At 50.3% G+C, this 21,627-nt stretch overlaps 1 protein-coding gene across 1 annotated transcript in view; it reads right to left on the bottom strand.

Annotated features, from left to right (window-relative positions):
- PTCD3 (pentatricopeptide repeat domain 3) overlaps positions 1-21,020 on the bottom strand; it is a 37,350-nt gene extending 16,330 nt beyond the window's left edge. Inside the window, exons 1-13 of the mRNA XM_040419259.1 lie at positions 20,767-21,020; positions 18,720-18,760; positions 10,730-10,766; positions 9,863-9,908; positions 9,714-9,782; positions 9,438-9,542; positions 6,287-6,410; positions 4,517-4,629; positions 3,048-3,112; positions 2,761-2,848; positions 2,622-2,682; positions 1,216-1,298; positions 384-528 (exon numbers count right to left, since the gene is read on the bottom strand). Coding sequence (XP_040275193.1) covers positions 384-528; positions 1,216-1,298; positions 2,622-2,682; positions 2,761-2,848; positions 3,048-3,112; positions 4,517-4,629; positions 6,287-6,410; positions 9,438-9,542; positions 9,714-9,782; positions 9,863-9,908; positions 10,730-10,766; positions 18,720-18,760; positions 20,767-20,825 — 1,036 coding nt within the window. The 5' untranslated portion in view covers positions 20,826-21,020. The remainder of the gene's footprint in view (positions 1-383; positions 529-1,215; positions 1,299-2,621; positions 2,683-2,760; positions 2,849-3,047; positions 3,113-4,516; positions 4,630-6,286; positions 6,411-9,437; positions 9,543-9,713; positions 9,783-9,862; positions 9,909-10,729; positions 10,767-18,719; positions 18,761-20,766) is intronic.
- Between the last annotated feature and the right edge of the window lie 607 nt (positions 21,021-21,627).

The following is a 21,627-nucleotide window of genomic DNA, read 5'->3' as shown; positions in this document are numbered from 1 at the left end:
CAGTGGTGGGATCAGGCATCACCCCCAACTTGGATCGGGCAGGTCTAGGCAACACTGTTAGAGTTGCATAAACCCTTTAAAGGAGACCTAAAACATGAAGGTGCAGCAGCGCTTCTCAGCAAGCTCTGTACCACCAGCTCTCATGGACTCTGCTCAGGCTTTTCCAGCATGTGGAGTACAGAACCTATATACTTTGTATGCTGGAAAAGCAGAGCGGAGCCCATGAAAGCTGCAGAGCTCGCCGAGAAGCGCTGCTGCACCTTCAGGATTTCAGTAAAGGTTTAGGTGCCCTCTTTAAGATCTGTCTGGTATAAAAGATAAAGAGTGAACAAGACTCTACTTCACCACAGGGATCAGGAACAGCAGTCCAGGCGCTAACTTACCGATATCAAGTGCTTTCATCTCCATTAGGGTTTGCATCGCCATGCCCTTCACCGACGGACCAATCTTTCGTAAGCTCTTCAAGACTGAATTGAAGGTTAGTAAATTTGGCGTAACCTTTTGTTGCACCATGTGGTTTAGCAGCTCCTGGAAAATAAATAAATAGGATAATCATCAAAATGTTCAACCTAACCTCAGAACTGAGGAAGCCGGTGCTCGAGGTGAATAAATCCTTTCCTGTGGCGTGTCCCTCATACAAGGGAATGGGAACTACAACATTGTCAACCTACTACATCAGGGGGGAGCACAAATAAGGTCCTTGGGTCCATACAAGGGTAAAATATTCTATTTCACGCCCTGCTCTTGCACACAAAAGCTCACATTGTAATATAGTTGGTGGAAGATCCGTGTGTCCAGCTTTTCATCCACCACTCTGTGGTCCCTGAAGTACTTTTAGTAAAGTAGTAGTAGTACTTTAGGGATAAGCTGTACTGCTGCCAACCATTTTAGGAAAAATCCTATAGATATACCATTAATGTAGGATATCCCGTTACTAGTGCATGTGATGATGACCGCAAATATTAGTCACAGACAACGATGAGAAAAAAAAATCCCAGGTCTGCTAAAGGGAATTTCACATTTGTGATTTAAGACCCCATTCACTCTCCTCACAGCACAACTCCAATGAAAAACGTCACCCAAGAACCCTATGTTAGCGAGGCTACATTTTAAGAAGATGATCCCCAAGACAAAGCACCATCTTTACAGTCTGCAAGTATTTTACCAATATCCGGTACTATGGTCATGAATGCTACCATAAGTAAGGTCTCTTACCACAATCAGGGCGCACTGATCCTTGACCTCAGTTTTGGTCTCTGGAGCTGCCAATATCAGTGCATTGAAGGTGTACACATCCCCTGCAGAGAAATGGCACAAGAACACGTTATCCGGGTTCCTATAGCAGTAAATATGACAATTACAAGTGACCGTCCACTTTTGAACACACTTTCACATGAAGAATTCTGCACCGATTCATTTCTTGACATATCATGGGCTGGATTCTGTTTTTCCGAGACTGGTCTCTAGATATAGTTCAATGATACAATTCTGGTTGCCTGTAGACACCACTAGGGGGAGCTCACTGTATACAATATTGTTATTGAGGTCAGTGTACACTGAAAAATAGACCTTCTTTTATAATTAAAGGGGTGTCTCACTTCAGCAAATATGTACAGGAAATGTACAGGAAATTAATACAAGGCACTTACTAATGTATTGTGATTCTCCATAATGCCTCCTTTGCTGGCTGCATTCATTTTTCCATCACATTATACACTGCTCGTTTCCATAGTTACACCTAGAATTGAGCAAGCCTGCCTCGGCGATGGCCATACACTTGTATTATGCGGCATGCTGGCATTTAATTAGGACTCATGCACACGGCCGTTGTTTTGGTCCGCATCCGAGCCGCAGTTTTGGCGGCTTGGATGCAGACCCATTCACTTCAATGGGGCCACAAAAAAAAATGTGCAGTCCGCATCCGTTGCTCCGTTCCGTGGTCCTATTCTTGTCCGGGTTTTGCGGACAATAGGCAGTTATATTAATGGCTGTCCGTGTCATGCCGCAAATTGCGGAACACACACACGGGCTTCATCAGTGTTTTGCGGACCGCAAAACACATAACGGTCGTGTGCATGAGGCCTTACGCAATGGATTCTGTGAGAACGGAATTCATCACGTAATCCACTTAAAACCCGAACCTGCCAAAAGGCAGGTTCGCTCAACTCTAGTTACGACCACCCTGTAATCCAGCAGCGGTGGTCGTGCTTGCACACTATAGGAAAAAGCACCGGCCTATGTGCGCTCCCACGGTCCCGGCCACCAGAGAGCCCAGCACTTTTTCCTATAGTGTGCAAGCACGGCCACCGCTGCTGGATTACAGGGTGGTCGTAACCATGGAAACGAGCAGTGTGTAGTCTGATGGAAAAATGAATCCAGCCAGCAAAGAAGACAATATGGACAATCAGAATACATTAGTAAGTGTCTTGTATTAACTTTCTCTACATGATAAATGCCATTTGCTGAAGTGAGACGACCCCTTTAATTTATACCTATGCAGAGGATTTGGTGCACTGTATCAGAGCTCTGACTGCTACAAGAATATATTAGATCCAGAAACAGTGCGGCATTAGAAGGTGGGGACGGTCCCCCTTTCACAGGCTTATATGCGCTGGACTCACCAGTGTATCTGCTGTTCAGAAGGTCTGTGTACATGCTGAATGCCTGGGTGTAAGCTCCATGCTGAAATAATACAAAATAAGGTCACATCTTTGGTATGGAGATCGTATCAGAAGTGCCTGCCTGGGACTAGTACAGTACCTTCACCATTCCTCGGATCATGGAGCGGTAAGAATGGGCGTTCCTCTCCGGCATCAGGTTGAAGATTCTCTCGGCATTGTTCTTTTCTCTGCAACACAGAAAGGACGTGTATTAGAAGTTCCATTAGACAACACCTCTGCATGTGCACATATGGAGGTAATAGAGGTGAGGCGTGGTGCACAAGTGTCTCCCCCGATAGGGGGGGGTCTCCTCTATAACCAATAGGAGGATGTGGATGACTCGGTCGTCACACTTGGATTACCGAACATCTGTGGTGATGCCGTTACCTCCATGTTCTTCCAGCAGGGATCCTTTTCAGAGGAACATTTCTCTTCTTGACTTTTTCCTGGAGCTACGGTTACAGTATGAACGCTTTGTAAGTAGTAGTCGCACAACTTCCACTACAGACATTCAACACCTTTATGAATAATGTGTATGTGCCCATCAGGAACAATAGTCATCAACAGCAGAGAAATCTAGTTACTCAGCACTGAAAGGGGTTCTCCGGGCTTTTACTATAGATGACGTATCCTCAGGACAGGTCATCAATATCAGATCAGCCGGGGTCCCACACCCGCTGATCAGCTGTATGAGGAGATGGCGCGTGATGTCTCCCGTCCTGTTTGCTTTGTCACAGACAGCAGCGGTGAGCAGGAAGAGAGAAGCGAGACGTGCACTCTGCAGTCTCCTCATACAGCTGATCGGCGGGGGTGCCGGGTGTCGGACCCCCGCCGATCTGATATTGATGACCTGTTCGGAGGGTAGCAATCAAAAAACAGTCACGGCAGCATCTCCAGTTTCATCTATTATTCCACTATTCTGAGGATAGGTCATCAATATTAAAAGTCCGGAGAACCCCTTGAAGTCCTGCCAAATATACTCCAGAGCTGCACTCGCCACTCTCCCAGGATTACTTGATCGCTTTAGGCATGTCTGGTGATCTGCATTCCGGGATGGGTCCTCTTAACATCTTGCACTGTACAGTAATGTGATGTAGCAAAAAGTAAGCATCCCGCCGAATTAAAGGAGAAACCCAAAATCAATGTAATGGAAAATCGCTAGGATATGCCATCACCTGATAACTGGGCCCGACCTATAAAGCCAAGAATGAAGGGGGCGCATTGCTGAATCATATACTAGTGATATGCCATCGCTTTATAAGATGAGAATACATCTCTAAAGGAAGCTTGCTGACCGTTGCCAATGACAACCAACAGACTTGTAAATGCAGCTCTGGAGTACAGCACATGATATAACTTGGTATCATTCTAATAAAGGTAATGAAGTTACACAGTTATGGATCCGTTCAGATAATACAACCGTCTGCATCCGTTCAGAACGCATCAGTTTGTATTATCTGTAACATAGCCATGACGGATCCGTCTTGAACACCATTAAAAGTCAATGGAGGACGGATCCGTTTTCTATTGTGCCAGTGAAACCTGATCCGTCCTCATTGACTTACATTGTGTATCAGGACGGATCCGTTTGGCTCAGTTTCGTCAGATGGACACCAAAACGCTGCAAACAGTGTTTTGGTGTCCACCTCCAAAGCGGAATGCAGGCTGAACGGAGGCAAACTGATGCATTCTGCAGCGGATCCTTTTCCATTCAGAATGCAAACTGATCCGTTTTGGACCGCTTGAGAGAGCCCTGAACGGATCTCACAAAACGGAAAGCCAAAACGAGAGTGTGAAAGTAGCCTAAAATCTAGACTTAGTGTACAAAGGCAGAGAGAACACACACAAGTACTCACACTCTCATTATCCTCTTGCTGATCCTGTTGGTCCTCTGTGGTGGGCTCGCGGTCTCCATAGAAACAAATGAGATCCAGAAGTTTGTTTGTGGTCTCCACTGATGGGGTTGTCCCTACAGAAAGATATAAAAGTGAGCAAGAAACAAATCTAGAAAACTGCGGGTGATACTCTGTAATAGGCCTAGCACATTGCAGCAGTTCCTCTGCTCTCTTCAGCCTTGGATCATGGAGGCCAGCAGCATGGAGAGCCCATGGTCCAGATAAATCAATATTCCTATCACTCAGTTTTATGGCAGATCATTAGAATGAAGGGCTCCGTGTCCGTACTGCGGGTCCACAATATACAGGCACTGGCGGATGAGGACCCATTGACTTGAATGGGTCCGTGATCCCCAAGAGATGGCAAAATATAGGACATGTCCTATCTTTTGGGGAGCAGAGGCATGGATCGGAAGCCCACAGAAACACTCCAATGCGCTTCCGTGGGCTTTTGGATCCATGCTTCCACACCTGAAAAGATAGGACATGTCCTATCTTTTGCAGATCGCGGACCCATTCAAGTCAATGGGTCCGCATCCCAATACGGGATTCACACGCCCGGTGCCCATGCATTGCAGACCGCTATTTGTGGTCCGCAACAAAGGCACTGAGCACTTACATTCGTCTGAATGAGCCCTTACTGGGGGTCTGAAGAGAGGAGTGGTCCCTTATGCAGTTATGAGTTTTGCTCTCAGCGTGTGGCACTACTATACCTCCTGGGCAGCGCACCCACTAGGTGTCTTTCCTTCATTCCCCATAATCATATCACGTGTGGGCCCAAGCCACCTGCACCTCTAAATTCACCCTTTTTACTGTGGAAACAACAAAAACTCTCATTGTGACCCTGATCTTTTCCAGTAACTCATTACTAATTGGTCTCCTCCTCACAAGTCTATCCTAACCAATCTAACCGCTACGCCGATGCCTCCGCCCGTCATCGCACTGGTTGGCCACAGGATTCAATGTAAACTGCTCATTCACATCGCCTCCCTCATCTCTGTCTACCACCCTACCCATGCTCTCTGTTCAACTGACATCCACCATAATATTCCAAACCTCTCACTCCCGGCTCCAAGACTTCTCCCGAGCTGCACCAGTTCTCTGGAGTGTCCTACCGCAAGTAATTAGGTTAACTGCCAACTCCTGCAGTTTTAGGCGCTTCCTAAAACCACATCTTAGGCTGGCCTATCACATCCCCTAATAAAATTCTTCTCCATTTGCCCCCCCCCCCCCCCAACTTTAACCCCATCTTGCTCCACCATCCATCAGTATCCACCACACCCCACGCACTCAGAATCTATACAGATATCGGCTAGTGACGGCTCATGCAGCTTTATATCTACTGCCCCATTGTGTTAAGATGGCCGGACCACTGTCCAAAACTAGCACTTGTTACCTTATGTCTCACCCCTATCTCCTCATAGATTGTAAGCTCTTGCGAGCAGGGCCCTCATTCCACGTTTTAATTGTTGACTGATTGTACAGGGCCCTCTGATTGTACAGTGCTGCGGAATACGTTGGTGGTATAGAAATAAAGATCATCATTATTAGAGCCATCCATGGCATAACAAACCCATCAGCTGCAGTCTGCTTTGGTCTGGTACATCGTCGGGGGATGTACCTGTCAACTAAGCAACCACGTGTCACATGTTATCTGCGTGGTCAGCACGTGATAGAACAGAAAGAAACCAAAAACATAAAAACTAGTGGGAAGAGGAATTCGTCACGTACCGCCTTGAAGAAGTTGGTCGAACAAGTCGACGGATTCGTTTACTCTTCTGAGCAGAACGCGCTCCTTCAGGGCTTCCTCGCTGACCCCCTCAATCTGAGGCTGGATGCTCTCGGGCATCAGACACTGGAAGGAATAGATCACAGTCATGTCTCACGTCTTCCTGGTCGCAAGAAAATAGTGCAAACCTGGCCGGATATGTGGCTACAATATGTACATGGGTAACGTTAATGCAAAAAAAAGGTGCCAGACACTTACATTACAGACAGAGCTGGGCGATTAATGAAATTAATTCCACTAATTTACCCCTTTAGTGCCCTGTGATAAGTTTTTGGAAAACATAGTCATATTGATTTTTTTTTTATCACCGGTGCAGTTTGTGTTGTCTTTTCAGTCGCTGCCATCCACACAAATAACCCTGGCACAGGCAGCAGGGTTTTACCATCAGACAACGAGGGCATATTGCTAGGATGTACCCCCATTGTCCGATAGGTGCAGGTCCCACCGCTGGGACCTGCACCTCTCTTATAAAAGCAGCCGATAAAGTGAAGGAGGGCGCACAGCACATAACTAGGCTATTTCCGTCAGCCCCACAGAAGTGAATGGAAGCAGTCGCCGAGCAAGTGCGGTGCACTACCATTCATTTCTATGGGGATTCTGAAAATAGCCAGGCGCGCCGCTCGGCGGGCCAATATGAATGCTTGGTGGTGGCACTGCTGGCCTCCACTTTGTCGGCAGTGTTTACAAGATATGTGCTTGGCTCACCTCTGGAACCCGCACCCATCAGACAACAGGGGCATATCCTAGAGAAGTTACACCAGAACACACACAAAAAAATAAAAAATTTAAGACTGTCTTTAAATTGAAAATAAATATAGAGTTGTTGTTGTTTTTTGGGCCCAGCCCTCACTTAGAGCATGTTGGACATCTCCATTAACCCCTTTCCCGGCAGTCGTTCATGTACAGCAGAAGTTGGGACTTTAAACATGGCGTCCGCTCAGAAGCGGAGTAGGTACCATACTTGCCAGGTTTCAACTATATTAAAGGAGCAGATGACCAGAGCTAATGTCTGCGATTGATAATAACACCCATAACTGACAAGCAACCCTTCAGATGCTACAGTAAATTGTGACCATGACATCCGGGAGACTTTTCCCTGGGAGTGGTGGATTTTCGAGGCCGAATGGTGCCCCTAAGCAGAGATGGCGGGAGCCATTTGTTCGCTGCGTTAGCCTTGAGCCTTGGGAAGGATCCGAGGGTACCACAGCAATAGCGTCATAACACAGTGAATCTCCCACAGACTGCAATGGAAATTTATGGTAGTCTATGGGAGAAGTGATCTAACGATTGCATGTTTACTTAACATGTTTTACATAAGCGTAAAAAGAACAAAAAAAAAATAAGTTTTCAAAAATAACAAAATAATAAATAAAATAAAAAAATATAAAAAATTCCAATCACCCCCTCTCCACATAATAAAAAGAAACAAAAAATGAACACAATTTGCACAGCCATGTCCCCAAACTATCAGAATATAAACATAATTTATCCAATTTGGTGAATATCGCAACAAGGAAAAAAAATAAAAATATTATTTAGCGATGCCATATACTGACCCCCATAACATTTTTACATCTCGAGCTACAGAGCTTACTACGAACATCCCTCGAGCATGATGGTGACATACAGGTGTCACATGTCTGGGAGATGCGGGGAGTTATATGATCCACATTGTGCCAGAAGGACAGATCAGTATGACCATGCACTATCACTTCAGAGCAAAATGGAAGCATTGGAAATGCACGTTTGGTTGTTTCTGATGTTCCCGTGGAGAGAACTCTATATGCTCTTATTATTATTATTATTATTAAAGCGCCATTCATTCCATAGCGCTGTACATACATAATACAGACAATGGCACTAATCATAAACAAGACGAGTTACAGGCTGGTAGAGAAGGAGAGAGGGCCCTGCCCGTGAGGACTTACAATCTACATGGTATGGGAGAAGGACACAGTAGGTGCGGGTGAAGTTGGTCGTGGCAGTATGGAGGCAGCAGGGTCACTGGTTGTAGGCTTGTCTGAAGAGGTGGGTTTTCAGGTTTCTTTTGAAGGATTCCACTGTAGGTGAGAGTCTGATATGTTGGGGTAGCGAGTTCCAGAGTGTGGGGGATGCGCGGGAGAAATCTTGGAGTCGATTGTGGGAAGAGGCGATAAGAGGAGAGGAGAGAAGAGAAGAGAAGGAGGTCTTGTGAGGATCGGAGAGTGCGTGTGGGGATGTATCGGGAAAGTAGCTCAGAGATGTAGGGAGGGGACAAGTTGTGGACGGCCTTGTATGTAGGGATTGGCAGAGGGGAGAGGCAGAGTAGTAATGGGGGGAGAGGCGGATTAGTTGGACAGAAAAGTTGAGGATAGATTGTAGGGGTTACAGAGTGCTAGATGGAAGGCCACATAGGTGGATGTTGCAGTAGTCTAGGCGGGAGATGATGAGGGCATGAATATGCATTTTTGCAGACTCATGGTTGAGAAAAGCACAGATGTGGGAGATATTTTTGAGTTGGAGGCAGCAGGTGGTGGAAAGGGCTTATATGTGCGGTCTGAAGGAGAGGGCAGAATCCAAGTAGGGTGGTGTAGGGTGGTGATGTCTGGACCAGAGAGGTAAATTTGAAAGTGGTCAGCAAAAAATTGATACTGAAAGCCATGGGACTCTATGAGCTGTCCCAGGCCGAGAGTGTAGATAGAGAAGAGCAGGGGTCCTAGGACAGAGCCTTGCGGGACACCAACAGAGAGGGAATGAGACGAAGAGGTGGTGTGAGAGTGGGAGACGCTAAATGTCCGGTCAGTGAGGTATGATGTGATCCAGGAGAGGGCCCGGTCAGTGATGAGAGAGTTTGTAACAGAAGGGAGTGGTAGACGGTGTCAGAGGCAGAGGACAGAGTAATGTTGTTTGGTTTTGGCTGTTAGCAGGTCGTTGGTGGCTTTGGTAAGGGCAGTCTCAGGCGAGTGGTGGGGTCGGAAGCCAGATTGTAGCCGGTCAAAGAGGGAGCAGGAGGAGAGGTGAGAGGACAGTTCAGAGTTCTCAGCAATGCTGAGGCCCCACGATCAGATACTGATGTAACTTACAACACAAAATAAATCGGCGCTCTCCACTTACTGGAATGTGAGGTTCTGCAAAGTCTTTCTGAAACAGGTTCGGATACATATTCACGATATATTTTGCTGCATTTTTCCCAGATTCTTTGGACAAGGAGAATAGTTTCTACAAGAAAGAACATACAGAATAAAGCCTGTGTAGGGTGAAATCAACACACTAGAATATTTTCCACAAGAAAGGAGACCACCACACAGTAGGTCATCAATGTACGTAAAGCCGGCGAACGGGACCGGTCTGAGGAAGCACAAATGTCAGACAGCTGAAGGAAATTCTTACATAATCTGTGGATGTGCTGGGAATGAGGTAAGGGTCATCCAGAAACATGTACGCAGAGGACGTGGGGTCCTGCAAGAGACAGAGATCAGCAAGGCAGGAATAGAATATATACAACATATAACACAATAGGAAAAAGGTAGAAATCTTACATGGTTGACGGTGTAGGCCAGGGCCTGCAGCACTGCTGTCTTATCCCTGTACAGAGAGGAGCAGGACTGATTGAAAGCATCATGTTCAGCATAAAACACAATGTGCACAGAGAGGTGGACATTTCCACTACAGCGGCTGCTACAGGGTTAATGTGGTATTACATGGTGGCCACTGAAATTAACTGGAATCCACCAGAGTACGAGACACCCTCTTAAAAGGGGTTCTCCGGGAACTAAGAAAATGAAAATACTTAAAATATTACTTTATTATAAATATATTCCCAAATACCTTTCATTAGTTATAATGGCTAGTATTGTCTAGGAAGCAATCATCAGGGGAAACAAAATGGCTGCCGTCCTATTAGCACACACAAAACCTGTCCTAATCACACAGCAGAACAGGACTTTAAGACATTATGCTAAAAAGCTGCTGGATCCTCCCCTAACAGGTAGAGCAGAGAGGAGGATGAGGCAGCTCTTTAGCTCAGTGTTTCGAAGTAACTTCTCCTGCTGTGTGATTAGGACAGGTTTTGGGTGCACTAATAGGACGGTGGCCATTTTGTTTCTCCTAATGATTGCTCCCTAGACAAAACGAGCCATTATAACTAATGAAAGGTATTTGGGAACATATTTATAATAAAGTAAAATTTAAGTATTTTCATTTTCTAAATTTCCAGAGAACCCCTTTAAGCAACCCGCTGATTTAACTTAAAAAAAAGAGGAAGGGTCTTGAGCAAGGAACCCCTTCCTGGGTCATTTGTGGATGAATAAAGTGTACAAACAGGGGCTATCCACACAAGACAGACACACGGACAGGTAGTGGGTGCACCCTGCCATCTACAGCATTACATATAAAGAGGTACTGACCAGGTCTTTCCCCTAGGAACGTCGATCTCTTCAGCAGCTGCAGTAATGAAACAAACATTTTATCACAGATCACAACTAAAATTTTAAAAAAAGCATATTTCATTCAAAACCAAAATTTGCCATAAATTTAAAGAAAGAAAAAAGGAGACTTTTGTATTACTTACCAGTAAAGTCTCTTTCTCGCTCTTCCTTGGGGGACACAGGAAACCATGGGTATAGCTCTGCTCCCTAGGAGGCGTGACACTAAGTGAAAGCTGTAAGCCCCTCCTCCATCAGCTATACCCCTCAGCCTGGAGAAGAGACTGCCAGTTGCGTGTCCAAGTAGTGAAAGATAACCACCAACCGGAAAAAGAACCGTCAAGCCCCAACGGGGGCAACCAAGCCGGAACCACAACTGTAACCCAAATGAAGGGCGGGTGCTGTGTCCCCCAAGGAAGAGCGAGAAAGAGACTTTACTGGTAAGTAATACAAAAGTCTCCTTTTCTCGCCCATATTCCTTGGGGGACACAGGAAACCATGGGACGTTCCAGAGCAGTCCCAGAAGGGAGGGACCAGAACAAACTAGACCAACACCGGGGGCATCAATCAACTGCCGCCTGCAACACCAGACGGCCTAAAGCAGCGTCAGCCGACGCATGAGTATGCACCCTGTAGAACTTGGTGAAGGTGTGCAAGGAGGACCAAGTGGCCGCCTTGCAAATCTGCTCCGTAGAAGCCCGATTCCTCTGAGCCCAGGAAGCCCCGACCGCTCTAGTGGAGTGAGCGGTAACACCGAGGGGCGGAACCTTGCCCTTGGCGAGATAAGCCTCAGTAACAGCCATCTTGACAAAACGGGCGATAGCAACTTTGGATGCCGCCATCCCTCTGCGCGACCCCTCCGGAACCACAAAGAGCGAGTCAGTACGCCTGAAAGAGCTGGTTACCTCCAGGTAAACCTTGAGCGCCCTGACAACGTCCAGGCGATGAAGCTCCCTCTCCCGGGGGTGGGAAGGGGAAGGACACAAAGAGGGGAGAACGATGTCCTCGTTCAGATGAAAGACGGAGACCACCTTAGGAAGGAAGGAAGGGACCGGACGAAGGACCACCTTGTCTTGGTGGAACACTAGGAAAGGTTCCAGACAGGAGAGTGCAGCCAATTCGGACACCCTCCGAAGAGAGGTGACGGCCACAAGGAAAATAACCTTGCAGGACAGAAGTCGCAAGGAAACCGTCCGCAGAGGCTCGAAAGGAGAAGCCTGGAGCGCTGAGAGAACCAGGTTCAGGTCCCAGGGCGGTACCGGAGGGCGGTACGGGGGAACCGCGTGAGCCACGCCCTGAAGGAAGGTCTTGACAAGACCAAGGGGGGCCAGTGGGCGCTGAAACAAAATGGACAGCGCAGACACCTGACCCTTCAAAGAACCAAGACCCAGACCTTGGGCAAGTCCGCTCTGCAGGAAGGACAAAACGGTGGGGAGAGAAAAGCGGAGCGGAGGAATCCCCAGATCGGCACAGAACCCCAAATAGGTCCTCCAGGTCCTATAATAGATCCTAGAAGAGGACGGCTTACGGGCGCGGATCATGGTGCGGACGACGTTCGCAGAAAAACCCCTACGTGTCAGGACGGTGGTCTCAACAACCACGCCGTCAAACGTAGGGACCTTAAACGCGGGTGGAAGATCGGTCCCTGAGAGAGAAGATCTTCCCTGGCGGGCAGCGGCCAGGGCGCGTCTGCCAGGAGCAGCATGAGGTCGGCATACCAAGACCGGCGGGGCCAGTCCGGAGCGACCAGAATCACCGAGACGCCTTCCGCCGCGATCTTCCGAAGGACCTTGGGCAGGAGTGGGATGGGAGGGAATATGTATGGACGCGCGAAGCCTCGCCAAGGAAGAACGAGGGCGTCGGCTCCGCAAGCTCCCGGATCCCTGGCCCTGGACAGATAGGCGGGGACCTTGTGATTGAACTTGGAGGCCATGAGGTCCACGTCCGGTATGCCCCAACGAAGGCAAATGGCCTCGAATACCTCCGGGTGAAGAGACCACTCGCCGGGGTCGACAGTGGTGCGACTGAGGAAGTCCGCCGCCCAATTGTCCACCCCTGGAATAAAAATTGCCGATAGGGCCGGGACGTGGGCTTCCGCCCAACGGAGAATGCTGGAGACCTCCCTCATTGCAGCAGCGCTGCGAGTGCCCCCCTGGTGGTTTATGTACGCCACAGCCGTGGCGTTGTCCGATTGTACACGAACTGGATGACCCTTCAACAGATGAGTCCAGTGTCGTAGAGACAGAAGGGCCGCTCTCAGTTCCAGGACATTGATCGAGAGTCTGGACTCCAATGGAGACCAAATGCCCTGGACGGATCGGGGAGGAAAGACGCCTCCCCAGCCCAAGAGACTGGCATCGGTTGTAACCACCAACCAGTTGAGTGGCAGAAAGGACCTGCCCAGAAGAGGGGACTGTAACCACCAGCGGAGAGATGACCTCACCGGAGGCGATAGATGGAAGGGATGATCCAGAGACTGCGGCGATTTGTCCCAGGAGGAGAGGATCGCCCGTTGGAGAGGGCGGGAGTGAAACTGCGCAAATGGGATCGCCTCGAAGCAGGCAACCATCTGCCCCAAGACCCGCATGCAGAAGCGGAAGGACGGTCGACGGTGGAGAAGGAGACCCCGAACCGCCCCACGGAGGATCAGACGTTTTTCCGAGGGAAGACGTACTTCCGCCGCTCCCGTGTCTAAAAGCATTCCCAGGAAGACCAGTTGTCTGGAGGGGGGAAGGGAGGACTTGGGGAAGTTGATGACCCAACCGAACCTCGTCAGAGTCTCTAGAGTGAGATCCACGCTGGCAACCGCTTGAGAAAAGGACGGAGCCTTGATGAGGATATCGTCCAAGTACGGTAGCAGAAAAACACCCCTGGAACGGAGTAAGGCCAAAACCGGGGCCAGGACCTTGGTGAACACCCGGGGGGCTGTTGCCAGCCCAAAGGGAAGGGCGACAAACTGGAAGTGGAGGTCCCCCACGGCGAATCGGAGGAAGCGATGGTGACACCGGGCTACCGGAACATGGAGGTAGGCATCCTGTATATCGATGGAAGACATGAAATCTCCCTGCTCCAGGGAAGCCACCGCGGAACGGAGGGACTCCATCCGAAACCGTCGAAGGAGGAGAAAACGGTTGAGCTTTTTGAGGTCCAAAATGGGCCGCACCGAACCTCCCTTTTTGGGAACTACAAAGAGGTTCGAGTAGAACCCTTGGAACCTTTCCTCTAGAGGAACGGGGGTAATCACCCCCCTGTCCAGTAAGGCTTGAACGGCCGCGGAGAACGCAGCCGCGCGTTTCGGGTCCCGTGGCGAGCGGGAGCGAAAGAACCGATCTGGAGGGAAGGATGCAAATTCGATTTTGTATCCGGAGGACACAATTTCGAGGGCCCAGGCGTCGGAGACGTGAGCCAACCAGACGTCCCTGAAAAGGAGGAGCCGGCCCCCCACCCGGGTGGGTGGGGGCGCGCCTTCAGGCAGAGGATTGCTTTGCTGCGGGTGTGCGGGCAGCCTGCGGCTTGCGCCAGGAGGGCTGCGCCCGAAAAAACGGCTTCCTATGCTTGTCCTGGGGAGGAGCCGAAGCGGCAGCTGTGGTGGGAGCCCCAGAGGCCCTGCGGGAGGACCGAAAACGAGACGCACCAGGGCGTCCGCGGGGGGCGCCCCTGGCTTGGGGTTGAGGAAGATGGGTGCTTTTACCACCCGTGGCCTCCGAAATAAGTTCGTCTAGGCGGACCCCGAAAAGGCGGGAACCCGCAAACGGTAGCCCCGCCAAGGAACGTTTGGAGGCAGCGTCCGCTTTCCAAACCTTCAGCCAGAGCTCCCTCCTGACGGAAACTGCCAGGGCGGAGGAGCGTGCAATAAGGGCTCCCGCATCAAGGGAGGCCTCACAAACAAAATTCCCGGCCCGAATAATAAGCTGGGCCAAGGAACGTAGGTCCTGGATGGGGACGTCCGAGTCCAACTCCTGTTCCAGCTGCGCACCCCAAGCAGAGATTGCTTTCCCTGCCCAAGCAGAGGCAAAAACCGGTCTGAGAGCAGAACCGGAGGCAGCAAAAATGCCCTTGGAAAGGGTCTCCATGCGACGGTCCTCCGCTGACTGAAGAGAGGACCCGTCAGGAACAGGGATGGCCGTATTCTTTGACAGCCGGGCCACAGGGGGGTCCACCTTGGGTGGGGAAGACCATGTGGCCACGACATCGGCTGGAAAGGGATAGCAAATGTCCAGCTTCTTGGGGTTGACAAAACGGGCGTCCGGGCGAGCCCAAGCCTTAGACACCACAGAGGAGAAATCAGAGTGGATTGGAAAGACTTTTGAGACCTGCCTGGGTCTGATAAAGGAGACGCTAGCTGCGTCCGAGCTAGGGGGATCATCCTGCACCCTAAAGGTGTCACGAATATCCGAGATGAGTTGACCCATCGCTGAGGCTAGCTTGGACGGCAGGGCCGAGTCCATTTCCAAATCTGAAACCGCCAATTCACCCTCAGAGAGCGAATCCTTTGGAGAGGAGAGGCTCGTCTGGGTGCGCACGCGTGGCGGGGAGAGGGAGGCATCCGAGGAGGAGGCTCGCTCTACTCTAATACGCTTCTGAGAGTGCCTAGCCCGGGAGGGGTCACTAAGAGGGAGTGAACCCGCTGCAGCGGCAGAAGCAGTGGACCCGGAGGGCGCGACAATCAGTGAGGCGTCCTGCGGGGTAGGTGGCCTGTCTATTAGGCGGCCCACGACATGAGTGAGGCTTTCCACGGCCTGGGACAGGGATCTAGCCCAGTCAGGGGGGTCAGAGGCAGCAGGGAGCGACACAGCGGGCGACTGAGGCTGCGGTGGAGCCCTGCATGCAGTACAGTGCGGATCAGACTGCCCCCGGGGAAAGGGTTCCCTACAAGCCGTACAGGCATGGTACCAAGGCTTGGCGGCTGCAGAAGGGTCTGACATGGTGGAACAAGATGTTGCACTTGAAGTGGGAGACCCCAAAGAAAAGGAACGGGGATAACACCCAAGCGACAGTACTGTGGCACGGAGGGGGTTAAAAGTCCTACCAGACCCGGATGATGCAAGCGGCAGCGGTAAGGGGAACAGACTGAGGAGGCTGTGGAGGAGAGGCAGCAGCACCGGCTTCGGATCGCACTGCAGAGAGGATTCCACGCAGCACTGTGCGATGAACCCGGAAGTAGCGGAGCGCATGTAGGAAGCTCCGCCCCCCCTCTGCCGCTCTGAAGCAGAGCCGCGCGCGCGCGCGGCAAAATGATTTTAACCCCCCAAGTGAAGAAGTGCCGGCCATGAAATGGCGCCGTTCACACCATGTAAGCGGCCCCCGCCGCGCCTGCTTCAACCTGCGAATTGGCCGACGGTTTGCTTGCCTGCAGCCGTCCCCTGTAAGGCAGCGTCTCTGTGCCCAGATAAAACTCCCCTCCAACATTGCCCGGTAAGGGGGGGGGGGCTCGGGAGGGGTGGTGGGAATGGCTGTAGCAGTGTGCATGTAGCAGTGGCCATGGCCATGGGGACGTAGCAGCGGTGGGAGGGAGGGAAAAGGGGAGGCTGGAGCAGCCACTCTCACCATCCGCTGTCTTCACCCTCAATCCGTCCAGCAGGGTCGCCCCTTCAGCTCCTGGCACCGCAGTGGCAGGAAACCGGGGGAGGGACTTGGCGTGCGGGCGACCCTGAGCTGGCGGGACGCAGGGGAGCGAGGCTGCCCTGGTCCACCTTGTCTTCTGTGGGGGAGGCGGCAGTGCGGAATTACCGGCACTGGCGCAACTCAACCCCGGGAGAAACAGAGGGGTCTAATGCGCCTCTGTTGTCCCTGTAGGTAGAAAAAAAATCGAATTAAAAACAACAAATAACGCAAAAATAAAAATCATAGGAAAAACAACCCTGCATAAGCAGGGGGTGTCTTGCCTCCTTGGACACTAAGCAAAAACTGGCAGTCTCTCTCTCCAGGCTGAGGGGTATAGCTGATGGAGGAGGGGCTTACAGCTTTCACTTAGTGTCACGCCTCCTAGGGAGCAGAGCTATACCCATGGTTTCCTGTGTCCCCCAAGGAATATGGGCGAGAAAAAATGTTAGCAGCGGAGGGTTTTATCACTACCATGTCAACAGCCAATCAGAGCCCACTTTTCATTTTCCAAAGGAGCTCTGAAAAATGAAAGGAGGAATCCGATTGGTTGCTATGGGCAACTCAGCCAGTTCTCGTTTACACCAGTTTGATAAGTGACCCCAATAGGCGACTCCCTTCATATCAGCATATTTGCCATTAATACCTGACCAGCTGGGCTTCCACTTAAAGGGGTTATTCCACATTGGGCAGTAGATCATTTTCACAGGATAACCCGTTTAGGACTCTCACCTATTGGTAAGCGCCTCTGTGCTACGAGAGCCACACCCCCTCCGCTGGGAGAACTATTAGATCTGTACAGCTTTTATGCCTTTAAAGAGGTTTTCTGAGATTTTTATACAGGTGACCTATGCTTTTAATAGGTCACCAGTATCGGATTGGTGGGGGTCCGACACTCGGGACCCCCGCCTCTCAGCTATTCGGGAAGGCAGCGGTGCTCCCAGTAACGCCACGGTCGTCTCACAGTTTTCCCTAGGCCAAGTGACGACACATTCATTGCTCATGTGGCCAAGGAGCAGCTCAGCCCCATTCAAGTGTGAGCGCAATACCAATCACAGCCACTATACAACAGACGGCGCTGTGCTTGGTGAGCGGAGAGAAGGCAGCGGCGCTCACAGGAGCCGATATCGGCGGAGGTCCTGGGTGTCGGACCCCCACCGATTAGATACTGATGACCTATCCTGAGGATCAGTATTAAAATATCAGAAAACCCTTTTAAATCTAAATAGGAATATTACTATTTACTGACAGCTTACAAAATGCTACGAAATAAATAAAAATATAGAAAAATATTCAAAAAATAAGTTAAAAAACCCCACAGGAAACCTCTTTTAGGGTATGCTCACAAAATACTCATCAGGTTGTGCAGGCTGATTTAGCTGGTGTGGGGCCACAAGCCTTGGATACAGAGAAAAGATGGGGGAGAACGTTTCTTTTTTTGGCGAACTTAGGAGGCGCCGGTCACTGCCTCCCATTGAAAACAATAGGGAGCAGATTGGAGGCGTTTTCCGCATCAGAATTCGGGCTTGTTCACACGACCGTATGGCTTTTTCAGTGTTTTGTGGGCCCTTTTTAACGGATCCGTTTTTTCCGTTTTGTTTCAGTAGTGTTTCCGGTTCCGTTTTTCCGTATGGCATATACAGTAATTACATAGAAAAATATTTTGCTGGACATAAAATTTTCAATAGATGTTTCCGCAAAAACGGAACGGATACGGAAGACATACGGAGTACATTCCGTATGTGTTCCTTTTTTTTTTACTTGAATGGAGCCATGGAACGTGATTTGGCGGGCAATAATAGGACATGTTCTATCTTTGAATGGAACAGAAAAACGGAAATACGGAAACGGAATGCATACGGAGTACATTCCGTTTTTTTTTGCGGAACCATTGAAATGAATGGTTCTGTATATGGAACTCAAAAAACGGCCCGTATACGGAGTGCAAAAAAAAAAAAACGTTCGTGTGAACGAGCCCTTCGGTATGGTGCAGAGCAGTGGATGTGCTGGAGTCATTCTGATCCACACCTAAGGGTCCATTCACACGTCCGTGGTGTATTGCGGATCCGCAATACACCCGTCCGTCACCCCCCATAGAACTGCCTATTGTTGTCCGCAATTGCAGACAAGAATAGGACATGTTCTATTTTTTTTGCCGAGTGGCGGACCGGAAGTTCGGGGCCTCGCTCCGGAAATGCGGATGCGGAGAGCACATAGTGTGCTCTCCGCATCTCTTCCAGCCCCATTGAGAATGAATGAGTCCACACCTGTTCCAGATATTGCGGAATGGATGCGGACCCATTGGCGGACGTGTGAATGGACCCTAATAGTCATGTATGAACATATACTGCGGTGCGGAGAAGACACTTACCTGCTGATGTCTGATGGCTGCTGCTGCTCCGACAAAGACCCCTGCAGAAAACACGGAGGGTTACACCAGGACGCGTCACTGTTCAGGCTCAGTACGGACACTGATAGTTTACTTAAAATACATTGACTCCATGCGATTATCTCACTTCAGCGAGTAGCATTAAATCATGTAGAGAAAGTGACTACAAGCCACTTACTAATGTATTGTGATTGTCCATATTGCTTCCTTTCCATCCCATTATACGCCGCTCGTTTCCATGGCTATGACCACCCTACAATCCAGCAGCGGTGGTCGTGCTTGCGCACTATAGGAAAACATGACGGTCTCTCTGGTGGCCAGGACTGTGGGAGCGCACAAAGGAACGCATGCGCAGCGGTCACCTCAAATCTGCGCTGCAGCGGTGGTCATAACCCCTGGATACATGCTGTGTATAATGTGATGGAAAGGAGGCAATATGGACAATCACAACACATTAGTAAGTGCCTTGTAGTAACTTCCTCTACATGATAAATGCCACTTAGGCCTCATGCACACGACAGTGTTTTTTCACTGTCAGTGGTCCGTGTCCGATTTAGCTTCAATTGTGTTTCCTTGCGTAGTCCTTTTTTTTTGTCTGACAGGGGAAAAAAAGGAAGGTTATTGAAAAGTGTAATTTTATTGCACCAAGGTCTTGTAGAAGAAAAAACGGACACGGGTGACATACCAGTTGTGCCTCCGTTTTTTTTTTTTACGGACCCATTGACTTGAATGGGTCCGTCCTCCGTTTTCCACTGACAAGAATAGGACAGGTTATATTTTTTTGACGGACGCGGAGAAAAAAACGGAGGACTATCAGCTTTTTTTCATAGCTCCATAGAAATGAATGGGACCTCCGCTAAACTGTGAAAAATGACGAAACGGACGCGGATGCACACAACGGTCGTGTGCATGAGGCCTTACTGAAGTGAGGCAACCCCTTTAACGATACTAGCCTATGCTGCCATTGTCTGACGGGCAGATGTCCAACCGAGGTGACCCCCGCTGACCAACATCGTGCCCCTTGGCTCAGCTTTTATTTTGGAGGCTTTCTGGGGACACATTATAGTCAGTGGTGGCACTAGGATTACAGGAGATTTCCTGGCTGACAACATAGCGGTGGGAGCGGGTGTCGGTGCGGACTGAGATAATGTCTGGCCCTCCGCACAGGACACAGGGGCCTCCCTGGACGTCATCGGACCCGATCCTGGAAATGATCCAGTACAGATAGGAGCAGGTGGAGAGGAACAGCCGGCAGCCATCTCTGCTGATCTGACATGGAGAGAGGAGACTGCACGCTGGTAACAGTCTAACGCAGGCATGCCCAACCTGCGGCACTCCAGCTGTTGCAAAACTACAACTCCCAGCATGCCCCAATAGCTTTAGGCTGTCCAGGCATGCTGGGAGCTGTAGTTTTGCAACAGCTGGAGGGCCGCACGTTGGGCATCCCTGGTCTAACACAAAGGGTCAGCCACCTCTGGCACTCCGGCTGTTGTCAAACTACAATCCCCAGCGTGCTCCATTTGCTTCTATGGGAGTTTTGAGAACAGCCAAGCAAGTGTGCATGCTGGGAGTCGTAGTTTCGAGATCAGCAGCGTCCGGCACTTCAGCTGTGGTGAAACTACAACTCCCAGCATGCACACTTGCTTGGCTTCCCATAGAAGCGAATGGAGCATACTGGGAGTTGTAGTTTGACAACAGCTGGAGTGACGGTGGCGGCAGAGATTGTGTAAGGATCCCATTCATTAAAACTAGGCCTGTGCAGCAGACTAAGCGTCAGCCGGCTGCCACAACAGCCCCGCTCACCTGCAAACCTTATTTATTTGCATGGAGCAGTCAATTCCTCAGGAGCCCCTTTACCCACAGGAAGTGCAGACCCCCACTGCCCCTGAGGAGATGGTCATAGTGGAGGTGCCCCTCTAAGGTCACAGGTCAGGTAGATGTATGGGCTCTAGACATGTCATATGCATGCTTCATCCCCTGGCTGAATACACACACATGTATGTGCAGGCTACACATGAACGTCACCTACCTGAGGAGAGCCCCGCTGCCAAGCCGCACAACTCCCAACCTCACACAGGGCAGCGCCATGACACCGCGAGCGGACTGAACCAACTGCTAGAAGGCGGGGGGAGTCTGGGATCCGACCAAGGCCACAGCTGTGAACCCACTCCCCGTGTGCCCGAGCATGTGTGCGGGGTACTCCGCGTCACTACTGTCCTGAAACTGACGGGCAGAGGCGAGTTACACTCCCCCCCCCTTCTAAAGAATTTGGTACGCTCCACTTCCGGGTTATGCACATGTTTTCCCCTGCCCTTGGCCGCACACTTCTTTTCAGCCAATCTGGTGCCGACTTCAACGATCACACCCCCTTTTCAAGCGGTACGTCATAGCGGAAGTGACGAGGGGTACCAGATTTTTAACAGGTACCATAATTTAACGGAACACCGGAGAGCTAGCACTTAGTGACGCGGCTGCACCGGAATCTGCTGGAGGAGGGGTTGTTCTGTTCTGCGCAAGCGCAGATCCACTGGTAAGTATAAGTTATAGCAGCGCAGCGGGAGAAGCGCGCCCACTTAATGCGCATGCGCGAAACCGGGCGGTGTTCCGTAAAATTTCCCTACCCTCATCACTTTCTGTGCACTGGACATGATGTTCCCAGCTTTGGAAGGAGGTGTGCCGCGCAGGCGCACAACGACAGCATAGGAAAATTTCACAGCAGTGTGCATGCGCCGGGAGCCTCGCCATCGGTTAGGGTAGGGAAAAATTACGGGCCAGTGCGCAGGCGCAGTGATCAGATGGATGTTCTCAGCTGGACACCGGCCGACACTGCGCATGCGTTGGGAGCCTCACCAAGCGGTTAGGGAAAAAGCACTGGCCCGTAATTTTTCCC

Source organism: Bufo bufo, chromosome 2 (assembly GCF_905171765.1).
Source record: "Bufo bufo chromosome 2, aBufBuf1.1, whole genome shotgun sequence".
Lineage (NCBI taxonomy): Eukaryota > Metazoa > Chordata > Amphibia > Anura > Bufonidae > Bufo > Bufo bufo.
The sequence above is the reverse complement of the archived record's forward strand: the minus strand, read 5'-3'. Positions and strand labels throughout refer to the sequence as shown.